Raw genomic sequence first — 19,486 nt, forward strand, 5'->3', positions numbered from 1 at the left:
GCACTAGCTGAGCACTATATAGAGACCCAGAACCACCTCCCAGACCCAACAACCCAGAAAAACATTAGTAAATATTAATTTGGCTACACGTGACCTACAGCCACAAAATCAAAACTTTAGGTCTACGGGTAAGAATAGAAATAACTACCTTATCAAAAAATCTACTTAGTTTCACAGCGCTAGAAGTTCCAGGAGCCAGAGATCTAAGAAACAAAAATTGGTTTTATAAATAAAAACAATTCCAGAGCAAGATCCTTATGTTTAAACATAATAACTAGGGGTGTAATGGATGTGACTTTTTCGACATCAGCGGATGCGAATTTTAGATATTGACATCTGCGGATGCGGGTATTTTGAGAAACAGTATAGAAAAAGAAGCACACGCAAATTTGTAAGAAAAATTATATTTTTTTTTATAAACAAAATATAACAAAGGCAAAAAGTAATATAAAAATAGCATTTTTGTTTATTTCTGATAGGTTTTAATATTTAATCAAAAAAGGCAAAGCCACAAAATTTAATTATACAATTGTTTTATGTAATAGAAAAATACAAAAAGAAAGGAGAATACCTAAATTTAAACATTACGTTAAGGCGTTTGTGTAAATTTAACTTTTTCTGTATACATAGGTATCAGGTGCGTGCGGTGATTATTATCAGTAGGGATGCTGACAAAAAATAATCATGTTTATACATTTAGAGGGTGTAATAGTATATATAGGTAGATATCTAATTAAAATAAATATTGCATACAATCACTTTTGTAAAGTGCGCTTGTAAGTTTTCCATTATAATAATAATAATTAATAGTTGATCTTGTATAAATTAACGGAGCTCAGGATGAGGCACGTCGAGCGGTGAAGCTGTAAAAATTTGGACAGTACCTAAAACTCAAGATGTTCTAAAGTTTTGGTTAAATTTCAATAACACGCTATTTAATACTTTATGGTATACGTTATTAGAGTTGTTTTTTCTTTGCAATACTCAAGTTGGATGCTCTTATCTCCGTGAGTCTCATAGAACAATAGGACAGCTTTATGAAGTTTAATGCCTGCGTGGAATTTTGAACATTTGGATTAATAATAAAATACTGGACTCAAAATGAATAGTAGTATCCAGATTCCAGCGTATCAAATGAATACTATTAACTATCAAGGCCAAGGTACCTTGATATAGGAAATACGCATACTTATTTAGGTACGTATACTGAAAATATTGTTTGAAATTGTAAATTGCGTGCGCTCGAACATTTTCTGCGATAATTTTAGGAATACTTTTAAATAGGAGCATCTACAGTACGTTTGTACAGAAAGCGCCTGATAGGTCGAAAATTTTAGGAATATTTTTAAATAGGAGCATCTACAGTACGTATGTACAGAAAGCGCCTGATAGGTATATAATATATACCTACCTAAAGATCACATCTTATACATAATAATACTTTGATATGTGAAAAAATAAGTTTTATTTATTATTTTATTTATTTTTGCACCACAACAGGCCAAAAGGCCCAATTACAGTGGCAAATTACATCACAGAACACCCAGGCTTGAAAAAAAACAAATTTAAATTTTTGTTTTTTCACCGGGAATTGAACCCGAACATTCCGTGCGTGAGTCAAGCGTCTTAACCACAACACCACGGAGCTGCCAAAATAATAAGTATTAAGTTAAATAATAATAAAGTTTTATAACATTTAAAACAATATTATCAAAAATAACAACTGAAAAGTACTTGTTCAGTAGAATACGCATCGGTTAAACATCAACGATAATTTATGCAAAACTGGATGCGGATCTTCTTAAGTAAGCGGAGGTTCCACAGATGCGGAGCTTCGTTACAACCCTGATAATTACTATGAACAGATACCAATAAGCAAATTATTTTTTTACCGTAGTTTGAACTCGCTACAAAACGACTCTAAGACACAATATTAAATTTTGGATTTTTAATAAAACAATAATAATCCAATGAAATGTCAGAATAATATAAAATATCTTTGGGTATATTAATTTATTGATGTAAATATTTAGAATATTATCAAAAGGGAAATGGAATGACTAAACCTACGTGTGCTGGGTGTATGTGAAACACATTGGACTGGATCAGGCCATTATAACAATGACATCTGTCAATCGGGACACTAGTCCGGAAGTGCGAATGGTGTGGCTTTTATAGTCCCATAGAATATTAATAAGGTGGTAATTGGATACAATCTGATAAATTATAGAATTATGAGCATAAAACTAAACACAACATCGGGTTGTGGTCCTGTGGCTAGTGTCTCGGACTCACGGACCGAAGGTCCGTGGTTCGAATCCCACTCTACCCCAACTCGATTCCATTTTCTAATAGTGAGTTATTTACAACTCGTTGAAAATGGCCCTCAAAATTAAATATTACATAAACATATGGGTGTATGCCTCAACATCTTCCACTTATGACGAAGCAATAGAGGATTCCTACCAACTCTAGATAAAACATTCAAAGAATTGCCTCGTCGATAACTGACTTTGAAACAAACTAATTTTTAAATTGTATCCTACCCAACACTAAAAGATAGGAAAATTTCCAATCACACCAAAACTAATTCGCACTCTGATATTTCTAATATTTCTCTACATCTCTCTTAAAATCCTAGTGACTGTGCAAGAATTGGCTCTTTTAAAATGTGGTGTTGGCGTCGTATTCTATGGACTGCAACTATTGAATTCTTACTTTCTTATTTACCTATTTGCATTTATAAATTTAACAATTAAAAATAAATACATTATTCAAAGTTTAGTTTAATGTTAATTTGACTTATTTTGTAATGTTTATTTCTTTTTTGTACGAAAACTAGTTAGCGTCATTAAATAATACAAAACAACATGCAGCATAATTTAAATATGCAAAATACCTCTAGCTATTCATCTTATAAAACAATAAACCATAACTGAAGTACATTGTCGTTGGCTATTTTTTTATAACAAAACCATTAATTTTATTACCAATGAAATTGTTATGTTCATAAATATATGGTAAAAGTTTAAACTATCTCTACACTATCAGATACGGCTATCAGATACTGTAAGTATTACTGCCAGATGCAAAGTGAAGTAACATTAGGTGACCCTCTACGCTCTCGTACTCTGTCAACTTCACGATTCGTGTACAGGGAGCTTTAAGGAAGATTTTTGTCTATTGTGTTTGGTAAAAATGAATGAATATCATGGCAAGCAAACCTTGTTTGGTGACAATTCACAAATATTTCATCGGCCCCGCATTGTTCCGCTATACTTCCAACCATTCTTCTATACTGATTGTTTCTCTGTTTTTCTTCAGCTAAATCCCATTTGGTACCTATCACTAGAATTGGAATCTAAAAAGGAACGACAATCACATTACCAAGATTACCAATTACACAGTGAATTTCATGGACACACACCAGAAATAATAACACCAAACCTGAGTGGTTCCAACAAACTGCTCCGGGTCAACATCCACGTTGCTTGATTTTCCTCCAGATTCTCGGTTCAACACTTCTGTTAACCATTTCTGCAAGTTTTGTTGGCTTTTTCGGTTTGTTAGATCGTGAACTAGAATCATTCCTATTAAACACAAAACCCTTTAAATATATGAATACGCTAAATAACCATGTTGCAATTCATCACATTGGAAAACGGGGTGAAATCCTACACCATGCCCATGACCAGTTTCAATTCAGTTCATTGCTGAAAATCGGCGTTTATTTTTAAATAATTTATATTTTACAGAAATAATAGTTTAAGAATAGACTTTTTACAAAAATATACAATAAATAATTGATTTTAAATTCAAACATATTACACATTTGAGCTTAGTGTAGGTAGCTTGTATTATATGGTGACTATAGTTTCAAGGTTAATTGCATTTCTACTACGAGTTGTAAAAGGTTCTCAGTACGCGTGTATTTTCAAAAACCCTGGCAGTACACAGTAATATGGTATATAGGTTAGAAGAGTAAGGAAGATGCATGTTCTTCGCATCTTGGATTGGTGTTTTATTATATTATCAAAGACGAAAGAAAAGCCTGTTACTTTTTCAAGGATCGAGGGCTTAGTTCTGATCAGTTATTACATTATGTTATCAGTGGTCAATGTGTCTGATTCTCAGCCACTGATGGAGCATTGTTCATATTCCAACTATTTACAAAAGAATAATTTATTACGAGTGTTTAGTGAAACTTCTTAGTTACTGTAAAGTGTTTGTACACTTTTAATGACTTCCGTGAAAACTGAATGCCGCTTTTCAATTTGAAAAGAATAAAGTCGTTTTTAAGAAATACAATGTCTTAATGCTCTACATGACTACAGTCACTATGTTGAGTTTTTAAAGAAAATTTATTACTTCAATATGAGATTTAAATAATGAACAGAAAACTAAATAAATAAAAAAAACTGTTTAACAGCACTTTTGTTGTATTTGCTTCAAAATAAAACATGTGAGTCGAAGTCCTGTAAAATTCAACGCCAAAATTTTATAATTTTACTGAATATTTTTTTTCTCATGTTAAAGATGATGTTAAAGTTGTTATTTGTTGCAGTGAGATTGTAAAGAAATATTACATGTTCACTAAATGAGTACACATACAAACAAATTATATTCAGAAGAAATAAATTGAAATTATACTAAATTAAAAAAAAATTGGATAACACGCAATGACAAAGTATAAGATTGATTATTCTCACCATGAGTTGGCTGGTAAAATACACCCCGCGCGTTCCGGTGGTTACTGAAGCCACCTACGTCCCACAGCTCTACGAAGTAAGTGTTCTGCGCTTGGGTCCCCTCCTTGTACTTATGCAGCTTTACTTCTACCGAACATCCAATAGTCCAGCCAGGAGAAGTCAGTGGCTCATTTTGAGATATCAGATGATTCAATGAAGTTTTACCTACACCTGATATATAATTTATGCGATTTTAGTAGAAACATTAGGATAGTGTTGTTGTGGACTATCTGAGGAATGGTAACTGGGCTATAATCACATACCTGCACCGGCTTTAATCTTTGTCTAGAGGACTACACACTCCGCTCGATTGAAGAGTGGAAGTTGTTGCCTCTACATTTAGAAGAGAGAGTAAGAATGGTGATGGAAGAAAAAAGAGTAAAGGGAGCCTTTATGGCATTGATATATACACACATATGTATATATATATATGGATATATGTATATTATGTACATATATATACTAGATGCAGCACTACACGCCCGACTTGTGTTCCATTCAACCTAGGTTCTGGAGCATGTCTTGTATTTGGTGGAAAATTGTGTTTTACAGGCAGATGTTAATTTGTTCTATAATTGCATTAGTTAAATTTCCATTAAATTGCCGTAAGATAATGCAAAAATACATCCACAAATATTTGGAAAGCTGGTGGAATATCATTTCATCCAGTAAATGAGTCTTTATTTAGTTTAAATTAATTTTCTTTCAAATGTTCTAAAACAGGGTTGTCAATTATTACACTTCAAGTTCTGATTTGAAATTATTTTTGATTATGATGATTATGTGTAATGAAGATTTCAGGATTGCATAAACATAAAAAAATAGATTTTTTTTTCTTTTACTGTTATATTTTATTTTACGTTTCAGAAATTGTCAGGAGGGAAATAAAACATTATTATTATTATTATTATTATTATGGATAACTTATATAGCGCCATTTTCGAAATATAATACCTCAAGGGCGCTTTACATGGTGATTGCGCAGCCGTGGCATTATCAAGCGTCGTATTAAGTTCATACCTGACTATGAGCCAGATATCGATAGTCAAAATACAAAAATCTAATACAGTTGAAAAGAATATGAACCGAGCATGAACTGTGAAATTAAAAAAAAGGATTTAAATTTATTTTTGGTCAATATTTTTTTTTTACTAAAATAAAAGGTAAGAATACCTGTTCCGGACGTCAACACGGGAAAACGGCCTTTCTAGGGACCGCCACCGCGCTAAATTATGTGATTAGCATTAGGGACCTTGGTATGTGTTAGAAATGTGCTTCCCTTCAATAAAGACTAGTATTTGTTGCTTACGGGGGTGGCCTTTTCCATACCAGGCATTTAGAATACGTATTTAGTTTAAATAAATTAGTTTAAGGATTTTTTAATACTCATTGTTTCGCGCTGCGCTAGCGCCGCTAGACTGCCGTGAGAGTTATTATTATTATTCATTAAAGGCATGCAGCCTTTGCTGATGCGCCTATATCTTGTGTACTGTTTTTTGTCTGCGTACTTCTTTTTTCAAAAAAGCATCCAAACGGTTTTTGAACTGGTCGACTAAAATGGAATGGATAACTAGACTGGAAGGGGGAAATGCGTACATACGTGACAGGGAGGGAGACAGATAGAGCGGCCGAGCGGCCTCCTCTACCGCTCTCTCTCTCTATGTGGTATGTGACGGCCTAAGGCTCACGCTGCAGGGTTGAATGGTGGGGCATGCAGCGCCGACAGTATAAAAGATGTATTTTCAAAATTGAAAGATCACTCGCAAATACCCATTTAATAATTTCGTGTCTCCGAAAGTCTTGCATTGGAATTTAATCATAAGATTTAGAAAGCTAATTATACAGAATCAATTAATTCCTAATCTAAATATCATAGAATTAAGAATAGTCCAGAAGGAGCGTAGAATCATATTAGAATACATCGGACTGTGTCCAAAAATGTCCCCACATTGCCCCACTTTCGCCGCGAGCATTCGTGAAGTCGCCGCGTAATGTTGCCAAATGGGAAAAAATATAATCGCAACACAAATGTAAGGTAAAAAAAAAGCAATCTGTTAATTTCTCTAAAATTTTATTGTGCACGCGGAAATATTGATTGACACAACAGAGTAGATAAGTAAAGGGTCATTTAATAAGAGTAGTTGAATTAATGAACTTTAAACTTTAAATATAACAAATTTTATTTTACATAAAACGGATATTTTTACATCATGTTAAATAATATTTGATGTTTTAAAGATAATATAGGTCAAATGTCCACCACAGAGTTGTTTAATCCGAGGTTCAATTTTAATTATGTCTCTTATTATATGAGCAAAGTAGGGTAAAAAAATTTACTACCCTGGCAACACTTACGAAATTTCCATTTAATTTCTTCGACAATCTGACAGATGGAAAAATAATTCAATTTTTAAGTAATGCATTTGTGACAAACACATTTATTTGATAATTACACATGAAATGTGATTGCATCCTGTTTCTTTAAGATCCTAGCAGTTACACTTTAAAAGGATACAACACGGCATGGTTAAATTCGAATCAGGAGTTGCGTACTGAGCGACGTCTACAAAGAAACTAATGGGTCAAAACGTAAACCTACTCATTTATGAGTAGTTTAGTCGCCTTCTTTTGATGTTCGTATGCGGCTTCTGGACTTTTCTTAATTCTATGCTACATACTTAAATTTCATTGATAGTAAAAAAAATATGAAAATCCTCAAAAATTTTAAAAATAAAGAATTTCATTACAAAAAGGTGATTTGTAAGCAGCATCAACCCTGGGTCTTGATCTGCAAGTTTTTTTTTGTACAAGCTAAGCAAATGTGAAACGGTGCGAAATAGCATACATATTAAAATTGATTGTGAAGCGGCATAGATCGTTAGTCCTTTTTACTCTACAACGCGTATTGCATGGCAATGTTAATGCGGCATATTGAAACCAAAATGCCTGCTTGTGTCATGAAAGCATTTAAAAACCTTTTGGATAAACATTGTAAAAAGGATTGTATAACTTTTCATTGTTAAATATTTGTTCACGAGTGATTAAAAAGCTCAAAACAATTGATATTAAAATATAAATATTATTTTTTTGGAAACATCAAACTATGACTAGCGGCGCCGTTGCCAAGCTCTTACAGGGCTGCACTGATAGAAATACGTTTTAAAAATATAATAAATGTGAGTTAATATTATTTTTGCATTCCCCAAAATCCAGTGAAAAGAAATAAATGGGTCGAAATTATAAGGAATTCAAGAAAATACTCTAATTGGGACCCACCAAAAATTCATCTATTTATTATTAACGATAAAATACGAACTATTTACATACCAAAAATGATTATCCTCCAATTTTTGGTAGCATTATTTTTGAATGCAGGCCTGGTTTAAGAAACAAACTAAGTAATTGTAGGTACGTTTTCGTGTCACAGCCTGTTAACATATTCTACTCTATAGGGCGCGTCTATGTATAATTATGTCAATGACTTGAGCCAATGCATGAAGCATCATCTCTATTTAACTATACCTCAGTGCTTTATGGTCATATGTAATGTACTGACACGTACCGCTGCTAGAAGAATGAAGCAGCAAAATCGGTAACCAATCCATCTATAAGTTACAGGTCAGGTATTAGTTAGGTATTAAAATCGGTAACCAATCCATCTATAAGTTACAGGTCAGGTACGTTTTCGTGTCACAGCCTGTTAACATATTCTACTCTATAGGGCGCGTCTATGTATAATTATGTCAATGACTTGAGCCAATGCATGAAGCATCATCTCTATTTAACTATACCTCAGTGCTTTATGGTCATATGTAATGTACTGACACGTACCGCTGCTAGAAGAATGAAGCAGCAAAATCGGTAACCAATCCATCTATAAGTTACAGGTCAGGTATTAGTCAGGTATTAAAATCGGTAACCAATCCATCTATAAGTTACAGGTCAGGTATTAGTTAGATAGAAATAGTCACCCACGGCATGATTACGCCATATATCGCACGAACGATGAAAGAGTAGGTAAATAAATAAATATCTATATATGTAGCGAGTGTGAGTGGCAATGTAAGATGAAGACAGCCAAAAGACTTGGCATGGTAAAATAACAAATAATAATATAACCCTAATAAAGTATCATATAAGGATTGTATTCCAAGATAGACACACAATGTGGAGTTTCATCATATGCCCTATGGGGAAAATGGCGTGATAGTAGTATAAACATACCAGTATCTCGTTTTTAATATGCACACGTCATTATTGTTTCCTAAATTATAAAGGTTCGCCAAAAAATTAAGAACGCGGGAAGCATTTGAAAATTGTTTGTTAGGAGTACGTTAAGTTGGTTAAAATGTTTATCTGTCAATTTCAATTTGGTGGTGGCGGTCAGTGCTGTCGCGTTGAGCTTCTAAAGGCCGGATGGCATATAAAGATGCGCATATATTTGGATTAGAGAGAAATATGTACCAGAATCTCCTACTACAATCACTCTCACTTTGTCAATAGCAGCCATCACATGGTAAATACACTTTTAATCATATTTTTATTGGCCAATCTACCCAACAAAATAACTTCACCTCACAGAACCAGCGCAGAACGTCCCACCGAAGAACTACACTAACTTTATTTAGCTTCGCTATGTTGGTATCTTCAGTGTCTATGAAAATTACCAGTAATGTTATTATAATATAAGTTTTGACTGTTTTCATTTATATATTATTTTTTACATATTTGTATATTTCAAAAGTGACGTAGATCAATGTAACGAAGCCTCTTACCAGTTTACTACCAATAAAATTAAATGTGATTACTGATACATTTTAAATAGTTTTTGGTGCTGCCAAATGACAATATAATGTTTTCCTCATTTTTATTTACAGTATAAGATTGTTTATACATTTTAATCAAACAATAAAAACAAACCGATTGGAAGGTCGTATTTTTTTTATTATCAATATTTTTTGTTGTTATTTTATTCTGTGTTTTTTATCCATCGTTTGTATTATAGGAAAAATACGATAGTTTGCGTTTTCACATCTGGCAATGTACCGAAATCAATATCGAATTTGTAATTCGACTGAATCGCTGAAAGGAGTGTTTGTTTCGCAAGTCTGCGATCGAAACATTAAACCATGGCTTTTATTTATTGCGTAGATATTCGGTGAACTGTTATCAAAATGCCGAATTTCAACTACCCCGTAGTTTGTATTTTGTTTATAAGTTTGACGTCTCATTTTTTGATGTCGGCCAGCGAAGAAATTGAATTGACACAGCACAGTGGATTTTGTTCTCTTTATGGAGGTAATATTTGTAAAAATTATACCAATGGTCTGGTATGGTTCAGTGCAAAAGATAACATGATGAGTGGGTTAGAAAATGAAAGAATCACGACAGGTCTCTGGAAAGAAATGATATCGGGACTCGTCGGTCCCTGTCGAAGTGCGGCTGAGAAAATGCTCTGCGCTTACGCCTTCCCTAAATGCTCCATCAAGGAGGGCGTCGCTATCGGATTAGATCTGTGTTACGAAGACTGCATCGCTGTCAAAATGCAATTTTGCTACAACGACTGGGCTCTGATAGAAGATAAGAAGCACAGGGGAGTGTATTTCAAATCAAAGGGTCATTTCAGACTACCGGATTGTGACACACTGCCCAGATATCCAGGAAAGGGAAAGTATCCAACTTGTTCCTACATCGGTCTCACTGAAATGAAAACTGACGAAATTACTACCGACTGCATCTTGGGAAATGGAAGATTCTACCAAGGTACAGTCAATGTGACTCAGTCAGGACTCGCCTGCCAGCGCTGGGAGTCTCAGACTCCTCACGAACACCTAAAACCGCCTTTGGTGTTCCCCGAGGTGCAAAACTCCGAGAATTACTGCCGCAATGCCGGTGAAGAAGTGAACAAGCCATGGTGTTATACACTAGATCCTAACGTGCGATGGGAGTATTGCGATATTCCTTCGTGTGGTAACTCCTCCGAGGATAGCGGGAGAAACAAAATTCAAATGGAAGCTTTCTTCACTCCCCTCTTTATACTCGTCGCTTCTTTTACAGGACTGGGAATAATTCTAGTTGTATTGCTGATAGCTCTGTTTTGTCATTACTTGTTTAAAAACCGTTACTCCGTCAATGTGTCTTCGGCACGCCGGGCAGATGCGGGTATCGATCTCGACAAGTTGCCGAGTAATTTGGCTTACCACAGTACAAGTGCCCAGCTCAATCCCAAGCTAGAAAAGCTAGAATTTCCTAGAAACAACATCATATACATCAGAGACCTCGGTCAAGGAGCTTTCGGGCGAGTCTTTCAAGCCAAAGCTCCCGGATTAACTGCCGAGGAAGAATTTACTCTAGTTGCTGTTAAAATGCTCAAGGAAGAGGCTTCCGAAGATTTACAAGTGGACTTTGAGAGGGAAGCGTGTCTTCTCGCCGATTTCGACCATCCAAATATAGTAAAACTTCTAGGTGTCTGCGCTATAGGCAAGCCTATGTGTCTGTTATTCGAGTTCATGGGCCGTGGAGATCTTAACGAGTTTTTACGAGCGAGCAGCACGGCCGACGGCTACTCCGCACCTTGCAGCGAGCCGCAGGAAGACACCAAATTGTTGAAGCGTATTCAACTGTCCCACATAGACCTGTTAAATATCGCTAGACAGATAGCTTGCGGCATGGTCTACCTCTCTGACCGCAAGTTTGTCCACAGGGATCTAGCCACCAGGAACTGTTTAATAAATGACAGTATGGTAGTGAAAATTGCCGACTTTGGCCTTTCGCATAAGATTTACCTGCAAGACTACTATAAGGGCGACGAACACGACGCTATTCCGGTGAGATGGATGCCCCTAGAGAGCATTCTGTATAACAAGTACACGCTGGAGTCGGACGTGTGGGCGTACGGAGTGTGTTTGTGGGAGATCTTCTCCTTCGCTCTGCAGCCGTACTTCGGCATGACTCACGAGGAGGTTGTGCGCTTCCTGAAGGAAGGGAACATGCTGGCGTGTCCGGACAATACTCCGCGCTGCGCGCATGACCTGATGCGCATGTGCTGGCACCACCAGCCCTCCAACCGACCCAACTTTAGAGACATTCAACAAGCTTTGGATAAAATCCAGCTCCAAATTGAAAGAACTCATGTTTCCTACTCCGGAGTGTTTCGATAAATGTTTAATCAGACCCCAGAAAACAATTACGAACTAATTACGTAAGCATGTATATTCGTATTCTTAATTTTAATAAGATTCTATTTTTACACTTTGTGGATCTTGTAGAGTTAACCGAGTGACTTGTTTTTTTTAATTTTATTGTAACACTGCCAAAATAATTATGTTGAGAGAACTTTATTTTTTTACTTTTCACCGGTTTCAGTGATTTTGTGTTGATTACATAAATTATTAATTAGCTTTACAAAATATGACTTGTGTAAGGACCGAGTTGCCGCTACCCTTTTAAGAATTTTCCTGGGCTTGGAAATCAACTTTTTTTTTAAAGGGGGCTTATCATTATTTTATTCGGGCTGATCGATTATTTTATTTGATTACAAGCCTCCAAAATGGAATGTCAAGTAGACGAAAGTGAGCATTTCCGACACCTCTTTCTGTTTGCATTCAATCGAGAGAATGACGCTGCCAAAGTTGCTCGTGGTATTTGCTCAGCGTATGGTGAAGATGCCATGAATTATCGACTAATTTGTTGTAAAATAATGAAGGAGAAAACAGTTTTGACTAATTTTTTGTCCTTTCTTTGTGTCCTCTTGCTCTCTTCTTTTGGAAAAAAACGGACACAACTTATGTTAACATCCAATTGTATTTTTTCCTCAACTTGGTGATATTCCAGGTATTTCTTTTGAAATATTTATTTATTAAGCAGTTGGTTGCTTGTTAATTTAATACATCACATTATTTTTTTTAACTTATTGTCACTCTGCAAGGCATAATTTACTTACTATTTACATATTTCATTAATTTCTTACTGTTAAGTATTTGCATTTAATACATTTTAGTTATTTTGGGATATATATACAAGTACTCACAGGTTTTAAGAAATAAAGTTTCCGATGAGAGTTAATGTGAAGTAAACAAATTATCTTTCATTTTTCTGTCTTATAGGCAATGTGGAACTTAAAACCCAAGTTTCTTATTCCGGCTAAGACTTTTTTTTTTTGTTTATACATTTAACCATATTAACATTTTTTTATTAGAAATTTTGCCCAGCTTACAAGAGTACATACCGCATTCCAAGCTAGGCAATTACATTTTAATATATTATTGTTTACAAGTTAATTTGTTTCAAAGAGAGAAAAGACATGTACAATACAAACTTAAATATATACGTTAAGGATACACTTTTTTTACTCAATATGGGCAAAACTTTTTGATTAATTTTAGTTTTTTTTCATTTCTCTATATTACTAACAATATAGAGTTCTTGCCAAAAAGACTTTAAATGCACACAAATTAATGTTCTTTAATTGCAAAAAGTGTAAGCGCAACTCCGGTTTAAGTATAATTATATGATTTATAGTTTTCCTATAGATTAATTTATATTTTTCTACTGAACAATGTTATATACTGTATCTTTTCAATAAAATTAGGGAGTTTTTTTTTTAGTGTTCAGTTCTTTTTATTATAAAACGGGATTATATACTTAATTATATTGATCTTTTTTCTTTGGTATTAATTTATGCATACTTTAACGGTTGGCATTGTAGAATGATCAGCGCATTTGCCTACCATTCAAGGGGTCTCGGGTTCGATTCCTGACATGGTTGATATGAAATTTTTTTAATATTTTTTTTTATAAAGGAATAACCTGCCAAGCCTCTATTTAGAGGGTGTTTTCACACTAGAATATTTCATACTTCCTGGACTGGTACCTGAAGCGTAAGACTAATCATCTTATCTTCGTGTAACAAAAATGATCAAGATACGCTGCGATTGGTGTACCAATGCAGTGCTCTATGCACCATTAGGTGCAAAAGGGAATGATGATGATGATTAACTGATAGATTTGAAATTAGATCAAAATTTGTGGTTCCAGTATTTTGTAAATAACTGTTTTTCTTTTAAAATTAAAGATGTTATATTTTTCCATTTCATGTTATTGTGTGTGAATAAGTGGACGGTGTTTTGCAATACTCATTTTAGCACTAAAATAAAGTCTTGTGTAACAAATTTTGTTTATTAAATCCAGGGCCACGATTACAATCGGAAATTAAGGACGTCGTACTTTCACCGTGGTAGTATAGTTGAAGATAAATTATTCCCAGCGATTACGAAGATACACTACTGACCTTAAGTAGGAACATCGATATGTACCAAGGGGACGCATCTAATTTTAGTAAAATTGAAAAAGTTTTATTTTAATTTAGCATTGAACGCGGAGTAGTTAAGTTTAAGTAGTCTTTTTAAGTTTCGGCGTCACTTATTGGTCGAATATGATCATATGACGTAATGAAGACACGTATCGACAGATGGGTAGAGCATACCAAGGTAGATAGAGATAGTAGGAAAGTTAAATATGCTGTCTCTGTATATACCGATGAAGATTGCGTTTGTAATTGCGGCCCAGATTATTCATGTAATTTTTCTTCTGACATATATATATGTTTTCCCTTTAATCAAAAACTTTTAACTGTTTATTACAGAGTGAAATATGGATCTTAATTTTAGGGTTAAATTTAAAAACCGGAAAACAGAATTGTGTCGTTCAATTGACCATTGCATAACACCGTCCAAGTCTTGTTAGTAAAACAACATCCCGCCATGTTAAGTGCATGTATATATTTAAACTCAGTAATAACAGTAAAAAAGAGGCCATGAATTGTTGCTATCGTTGGCGTGTTTGTTTACCATGCAAAAGGTCTCCGGTCCAATCCTTACATAATTGGCAAGAAATATTTATTAAAAGAGGTGTTTTTACACCAGAATATTTCATAGTGCCTGGATTGGTACCTGAAGTGACTTATCATCTTACCATCATATAACAAAAAATATTAAGATACGCCGCTGTTGACATATAAATGCAGTGCCCTTTGCACCATTAAGTCTGGAAACGGAGTATGATGTTTCTGTCTTTAAATTTTTAAGAAAAATATTGTTTAGTATTTTGATGTCAACAAATTCTATGTTTACTATCGATGAACCCTTGTGTAATATACATGACTGTAAGATAATCAGTCTTGTGCTTCAAGTGCCCGTCCAGGGACTATGAAATATTTCAGGGAAACTTCACATAATGCTTAAATAAATACTTCACAATCTCAGCCTCACCGGGTATTGAATCGCGTACATTTTTCTCAACTCAACAGCTGCTTAACCAGATTGTTGCACTTAATACATTGACATATTAATACACATAGACTTGCCCCTCAAAAATCATGACACATAAACATAACTCATTCCCAAACGCTCAGTCATCCCTGATGCGTATTTAGTTGTTCTTCGACCACCAGCCAAAACCAAATGAAACCAAAGAATCAAAACCAAATGCCTTCTTGTGTCATCAAAGCGCGTAAAAACCTTTCGGATAAACATTGTAAAAAGGATTGTGGTAACTTTTCATAGGTAAATATTTATTCAAAGCTTAAAACAATTATATTCAAATATGAATGATTATTTGAATATAAATATAAATGATTTATATTCAAATATAAATCAATAAAATCTTAACGTCAAACTACACCTAGTGGCACAATTGCGAAGCTCTTCCGACTTACAGGGATGCACTGATAGGAATATGTTTTTAAAATATAATTATATTATTTTTGCATTCCCCAAAATCCGGTGAAAATAAATAAATGGGTCAAAATAATAAAAAATGTAAGGAAAAATCTGATAGGGATCCACCAAAAATTAATGTTAATGTTTACATTAAAATACGTATACCAAAAATGAGTATCCTCCAATTTTCTGTAGTATATGCATGCTCGTTGAATGCAGCCCTGGTGTAAATAAACAAACGCAGTAACTATGGATACATTTTTGTGTCACTACTTTTAAAATTATTTTATTTCTATGTATTAATATGTCAATGACTTCATGTTTGTTTAATTTATCCAGTGGAGTAAATTACGACAATACTTGATTGCCTATAGAGTCGCACCTCTGACACAGGCTTTAAAAATAACATTTTCATAATTATAAATATGGTAGAGTATGTTTTATGGTCTGCGGTTTTTCATAAATATATCCAAAAGCTAGTTTTATATTTGGAAACAACTTGTATCCTAATAACGCTAACATGCAAATTATATTATTATTATCTGAAGACTTAAAACTACATTCCACAAATACTTCTAACGATTATCAGTAGACCCTTATTGTTAAAAAATCTTTAAAATGAATATATCTTATCTGCATCGAAGCTCAATGTACTTTTATTTTTGTTAAGAAGAAACTTCAGTGTTGTGCAATATTTACTAGGTTAATTTTTTAGTTTAAGATTTTCTTTATATAAAAAGTTACCCTAAAGATTATTTTCTCCCTTTAAGTTATACCGCTGTAAATATTGTGGATATACACATATAGGTATACATTTAAAAAAAAAAAAACTTGTTTGTGCTGTATCTATTCATATAAGCCAAAGTGAAAATGTGAGGTACATTTATAAATATTTAATAATATACATCGTACATTCTTTTACTACTGACCCATCGGTCAAAATAAATGTAAAAGAGACTGAAGAATATATCTACTTTAAACATTTTATGTAGTAATAAAAATAAGTACAATAACCTAATATTTCATGACAACATACATATTGTCAGCCTAACTTCTAAAACTCGTAAATCCCAAACATACTTTTTTTCAGGGGTGTGCCAAAACAATTTCCACTTCAGTAGTGAAGTTCGTTTTCCATATAAATATATTTTTAATAATGCAGCAGTGTGTGGATTAAGTTTTAAACAAATATAGATTATTTGAAGTCTTAACAAAAAATGTCAAAATATCATTTTTATATTTTTTATATTTATGAGTTTTACGAGTTAGGGTGACGTTAGTGTGTACTTTTATAATATTCAACATTCCTCTCACCATGTTTCTATAAAATGTGTAATAATACTCTGACCACTCTTATACTGCCGGTGAAAGAAGTCGCGTCGATCGCCAGTGATATCGCCAAAATAAATCAAAATACCCAACTTTTTGGGAACTAAAATCTGCTTAGTATGAAAAAAATTAGGATTGAACTTTTTTTTTTATACATAATTTATAAATATTTCAATTTATATGTGACCACCAAAGCATGCAATTCTTACAAGATATGAAATGTCCTAAATATTTCAATACTTACTAAATATTATATCGAGCAGAATTCTCTATTTTCGGTAAGGCAATCGGCATATCGATGTTTTCATTCCACGGAGACGGGGGCGGTAGACTCTGGTAATCTGGTGTTGATGGCTCTTTTGGACATGAGTGCTGCATTTGACACTGTAGATCATAATATTTTGCTTGACGGTCTGAAGAAAACTTATGGTGTCCGTGATCAGGCACATATGTGGTTCAGTTCATATCTTAATGAAAAAGAATGTGCGGTTGTGTTCCAGGGTAAAAGCTCACCCAATTTTCAGGCGTCTACTGGAGTACCTCAAGGGTCAGTACTCGGACCACTCCTCTATCTCCTATACGCTAAAGATATAGAGAACATTATCAAAGAAAGCGGATTGTGGTCTCATTGCTACGCAGATTGTTTTTTTTGCAAACCAGGCAAAAGAAGTGTGCTTGTTAATTTAATTGATGGATGCACTGAAAAAATAGGAAACTGGATGGCTGAAAATAGACTTACATTAAATCCATCTAATACGGAACAACTATGGATGGCTTCAGCCAGACAAAAGAATTTGATTCAGGATACGGCGCTATCTGATGAAAGGAGTACCCCTTTACCCACCGTTAAACTACTGGGAGTCTTTCTTAATTCTGACCTTTCTCTTGACGCTCAAATTAGTAGAACGATAAGTTCATGCTTCTATCAACTGAGGCAAATTTAATACCATGCGCAAAAATTTTCCGGTTGATGCTGCCCATCAATTAATAAATGTGTTTGTAGTGTCTAGGGTTAATTATTTTAATGGTATCTACGCAGGTCTGCCAGTGAACAAAATGACTCGCCTACAGTCTGTAGTAAATGCCGCAGTGAGACTTATTTTCAGAATCTTTAAGTTCAGTCATATCTCTCCACTACTTCGTAATTACACTGGCTACGTTGTCCACAGAGGGTGGAATACAAACTCTGTTGGCAAATGTATACGTCACTCCACAACTCTGCTTCGAAGTATCTAAGGGAACTATGCATTCCAGATGAACTAGCTGACAGACGTCTTATGCTTAGATCAGCTACATTTACGGTGAGAGGAAAAGTTATTATACCTCTACACAAACAGCACACAAAATTCGGTGAACGCATTTGCGGCCGCAGGCCCTATGGCATGGAATGCTCTCCCAGCAGAGGTGCGAGGCTGTGAGAGTGAAGTGATGTTTAGAAAAAAACTTAAAACCCACTTGTTCTCCAAATCATTTGAATAAATCCGTAGCATGTGGTGATAACAAAATAAATTGTTTTATTTAAATTACAAATTTAAATGTTTCAATTAAATTTATATGTCTATTGGATCAGTGTTAAGTGCCCTTGAGGTATTATATTACAAAAATGGCACTATTTAAGTTATCCATAACATCAAGATGTGTAATAAGTATATAGTTATATCGCGGACTTGAATAAGTTCTCGCTATTTTTTTGTGAAAATGCTTTTTTTTTTAATTAGTAAAGAACACGTCATTGAAAATATTGACCATCGCTAGCGACTACTTTCTCCCTTCTTTCTGGCAGCATACGAATACCATCTCGAAAGAATGACTCATCTTTTAAGGTAATCCACGAATCGAGCCATTTTTTGGCACCTTCATAAGAATGGAAGTGCTTCTTCGCCAGGCCATGAGTTATCGATCGGAACAAGTGATAATCAGAAGGAGAAATGTCCGGTGAATAGGGCGGGTGGGGTAGGACTTCCTATTTGAGCGTTTCCAAGTATGTTTTGACTGGCCTCGCAACATGCGGCTGAGCGTTGTCATGCTGCAAAATTACTAAGTCGTGTCTCTCCTCGTATTGCAGATATTTTTTCTTCAATGCTCGGCTCAAACGTAGCAAATTTGGTTGGTAGCGATCTCCAAACATGTTCAATTATAGGTTACCGATGAATTTACTTTAAATGTTCATGCAAATATACTCATTTTCCTACACAAATATCGATTTTTCTTTATAGACAGTCAAAGATAACTCTGTTAACTTCCCATTGTAATCAGGGCCCATAGCATGAGTTTGGAACCATGGATATTTGGCTTTGCCGTCGATGTTAATCCATGGCTGGGCTTACGCTTCGGGTTGCATAGTTACTCCACTATTCATCACGATACGATGCAAAAATCTTTCTTTTTGTATTTCCGTAGGAACTGATAAGCAATTGGATTCCTTTCTTACCCATATAATACACTACACAAAAACATAAAATTTGCTTTAGAAATAATAAAGATACCTTTAATTTCTTAAATCTCTCAAAGTTATAAATTATAATTTAGTATTTACCGTAAACATACACGTATCGATACTGTAATTCCTGCAAATTCCTTAGATCCTATTGCACCCAAAATGGCCAGTTTTTGTTCTTTGTTAAACCGATTAATTAATATTTCCTTTAATAAAATAAATTATAACTGCAAGTTAAATATAATAAATGAAAA

At 34.3% G+C, this 19,486-nt stretch overlaps 3 protein-coding genes across 7 annotated transcripts in view; 2 read left to right on the forward strand and 1 right to left on the reverse strand.

Moving 5' to 3' along the window:
* LOC148280430 (rab-like protein 3) overlaps nucleotides 1-9,554 on the reverse strand; it is a 10,326-nt gene extending 772 nt beyond the window's left edge. Inside the window, exons 1-5 of one of the 3 annotated variants that reach the window (XM_088228387.1) lie at nucleotides 9,213-9,554; nucleotides 4,710-4,919; nucleotides 3,448-3,590; nucleotides 3,225-3,361; nucleotides 149-203 (exon numbers count right to left, since the gene is read on the reverse strand). In XM_088228387.1, coding sequence (XP_088084513.1) covers nucleotides 149-203; nucleotides 3,225-3,361; nucleotides 3,448-3,590; nucleotides 4,710-4,919; nucleotides 9,213-9,258 — 591 coding nt within the window. In that variant the 5' untranslated portion in view covers nucleotides 9,259-9,554. Of the gene's footprint in view, nucleotides 1-148; nucleotides 204-3,224; nucleotides 3,362-3,447; nucleotides 3,591-4,709; nucleotides 4,979-5,921; nucleotides 6,356-9,212 lie in introns of those variants that run through there. The other 2 variants (XM_088228388.1, XM_088228389.1) reach the window with 2 other exon arrangements.
* The window catches only part of TfIIEalpha (transcription factor IIEalpha), a 24,147-nt gene continuing 13,781 nt past the window's right edge, over nucleotides 9,121-19,486 (forward strand). For all 3 annotated transcript variants that reach the window (XM_088228380.1, XM_088228381.1, XM_088228382.1), the window contains exon 1: nucleotides 9,121-9,264. The gene's annotated coding sequence lies outside the window, so the exon portion shown is untranslated. The remainder of the gene's footprint in view (nucleotides 9,265-19,486) is intronic.
* On the forward strand, nucleotides 9,680-18,992 carry Nrk (Neurospecific receptor kinase). The gene has a single exon (XM_088228379.1). The coding sequence runs from the start codon at nucleotides 9,923-9,925 to the stop codon at nucleotides 11,906-11,908; it is 1,986 nt and encodes a 661-aa protein (XP_088084505.1). The 5' UTR covers nucleotides 9,680-9,922; the 3' UTR covers nucleotides 11,909-18,992.

The sequence above is a fragment of the Micrasema longulum genome, unplaced genomic scaffold (genome assembly GCF_059751315.1).
Source record: "Micrasema longulum isolate JH-2025_06_02 unplaced genomic scaffold, ASM5975131v1 h1tg000580l, whole genome shotgun sequence".
Lineage (NCBI taxonomy): Eukaryota > Metazoa > Arthropoda > Insecta > Trichoptera > Brachycentridae > Micrasema > Micrasema longulum.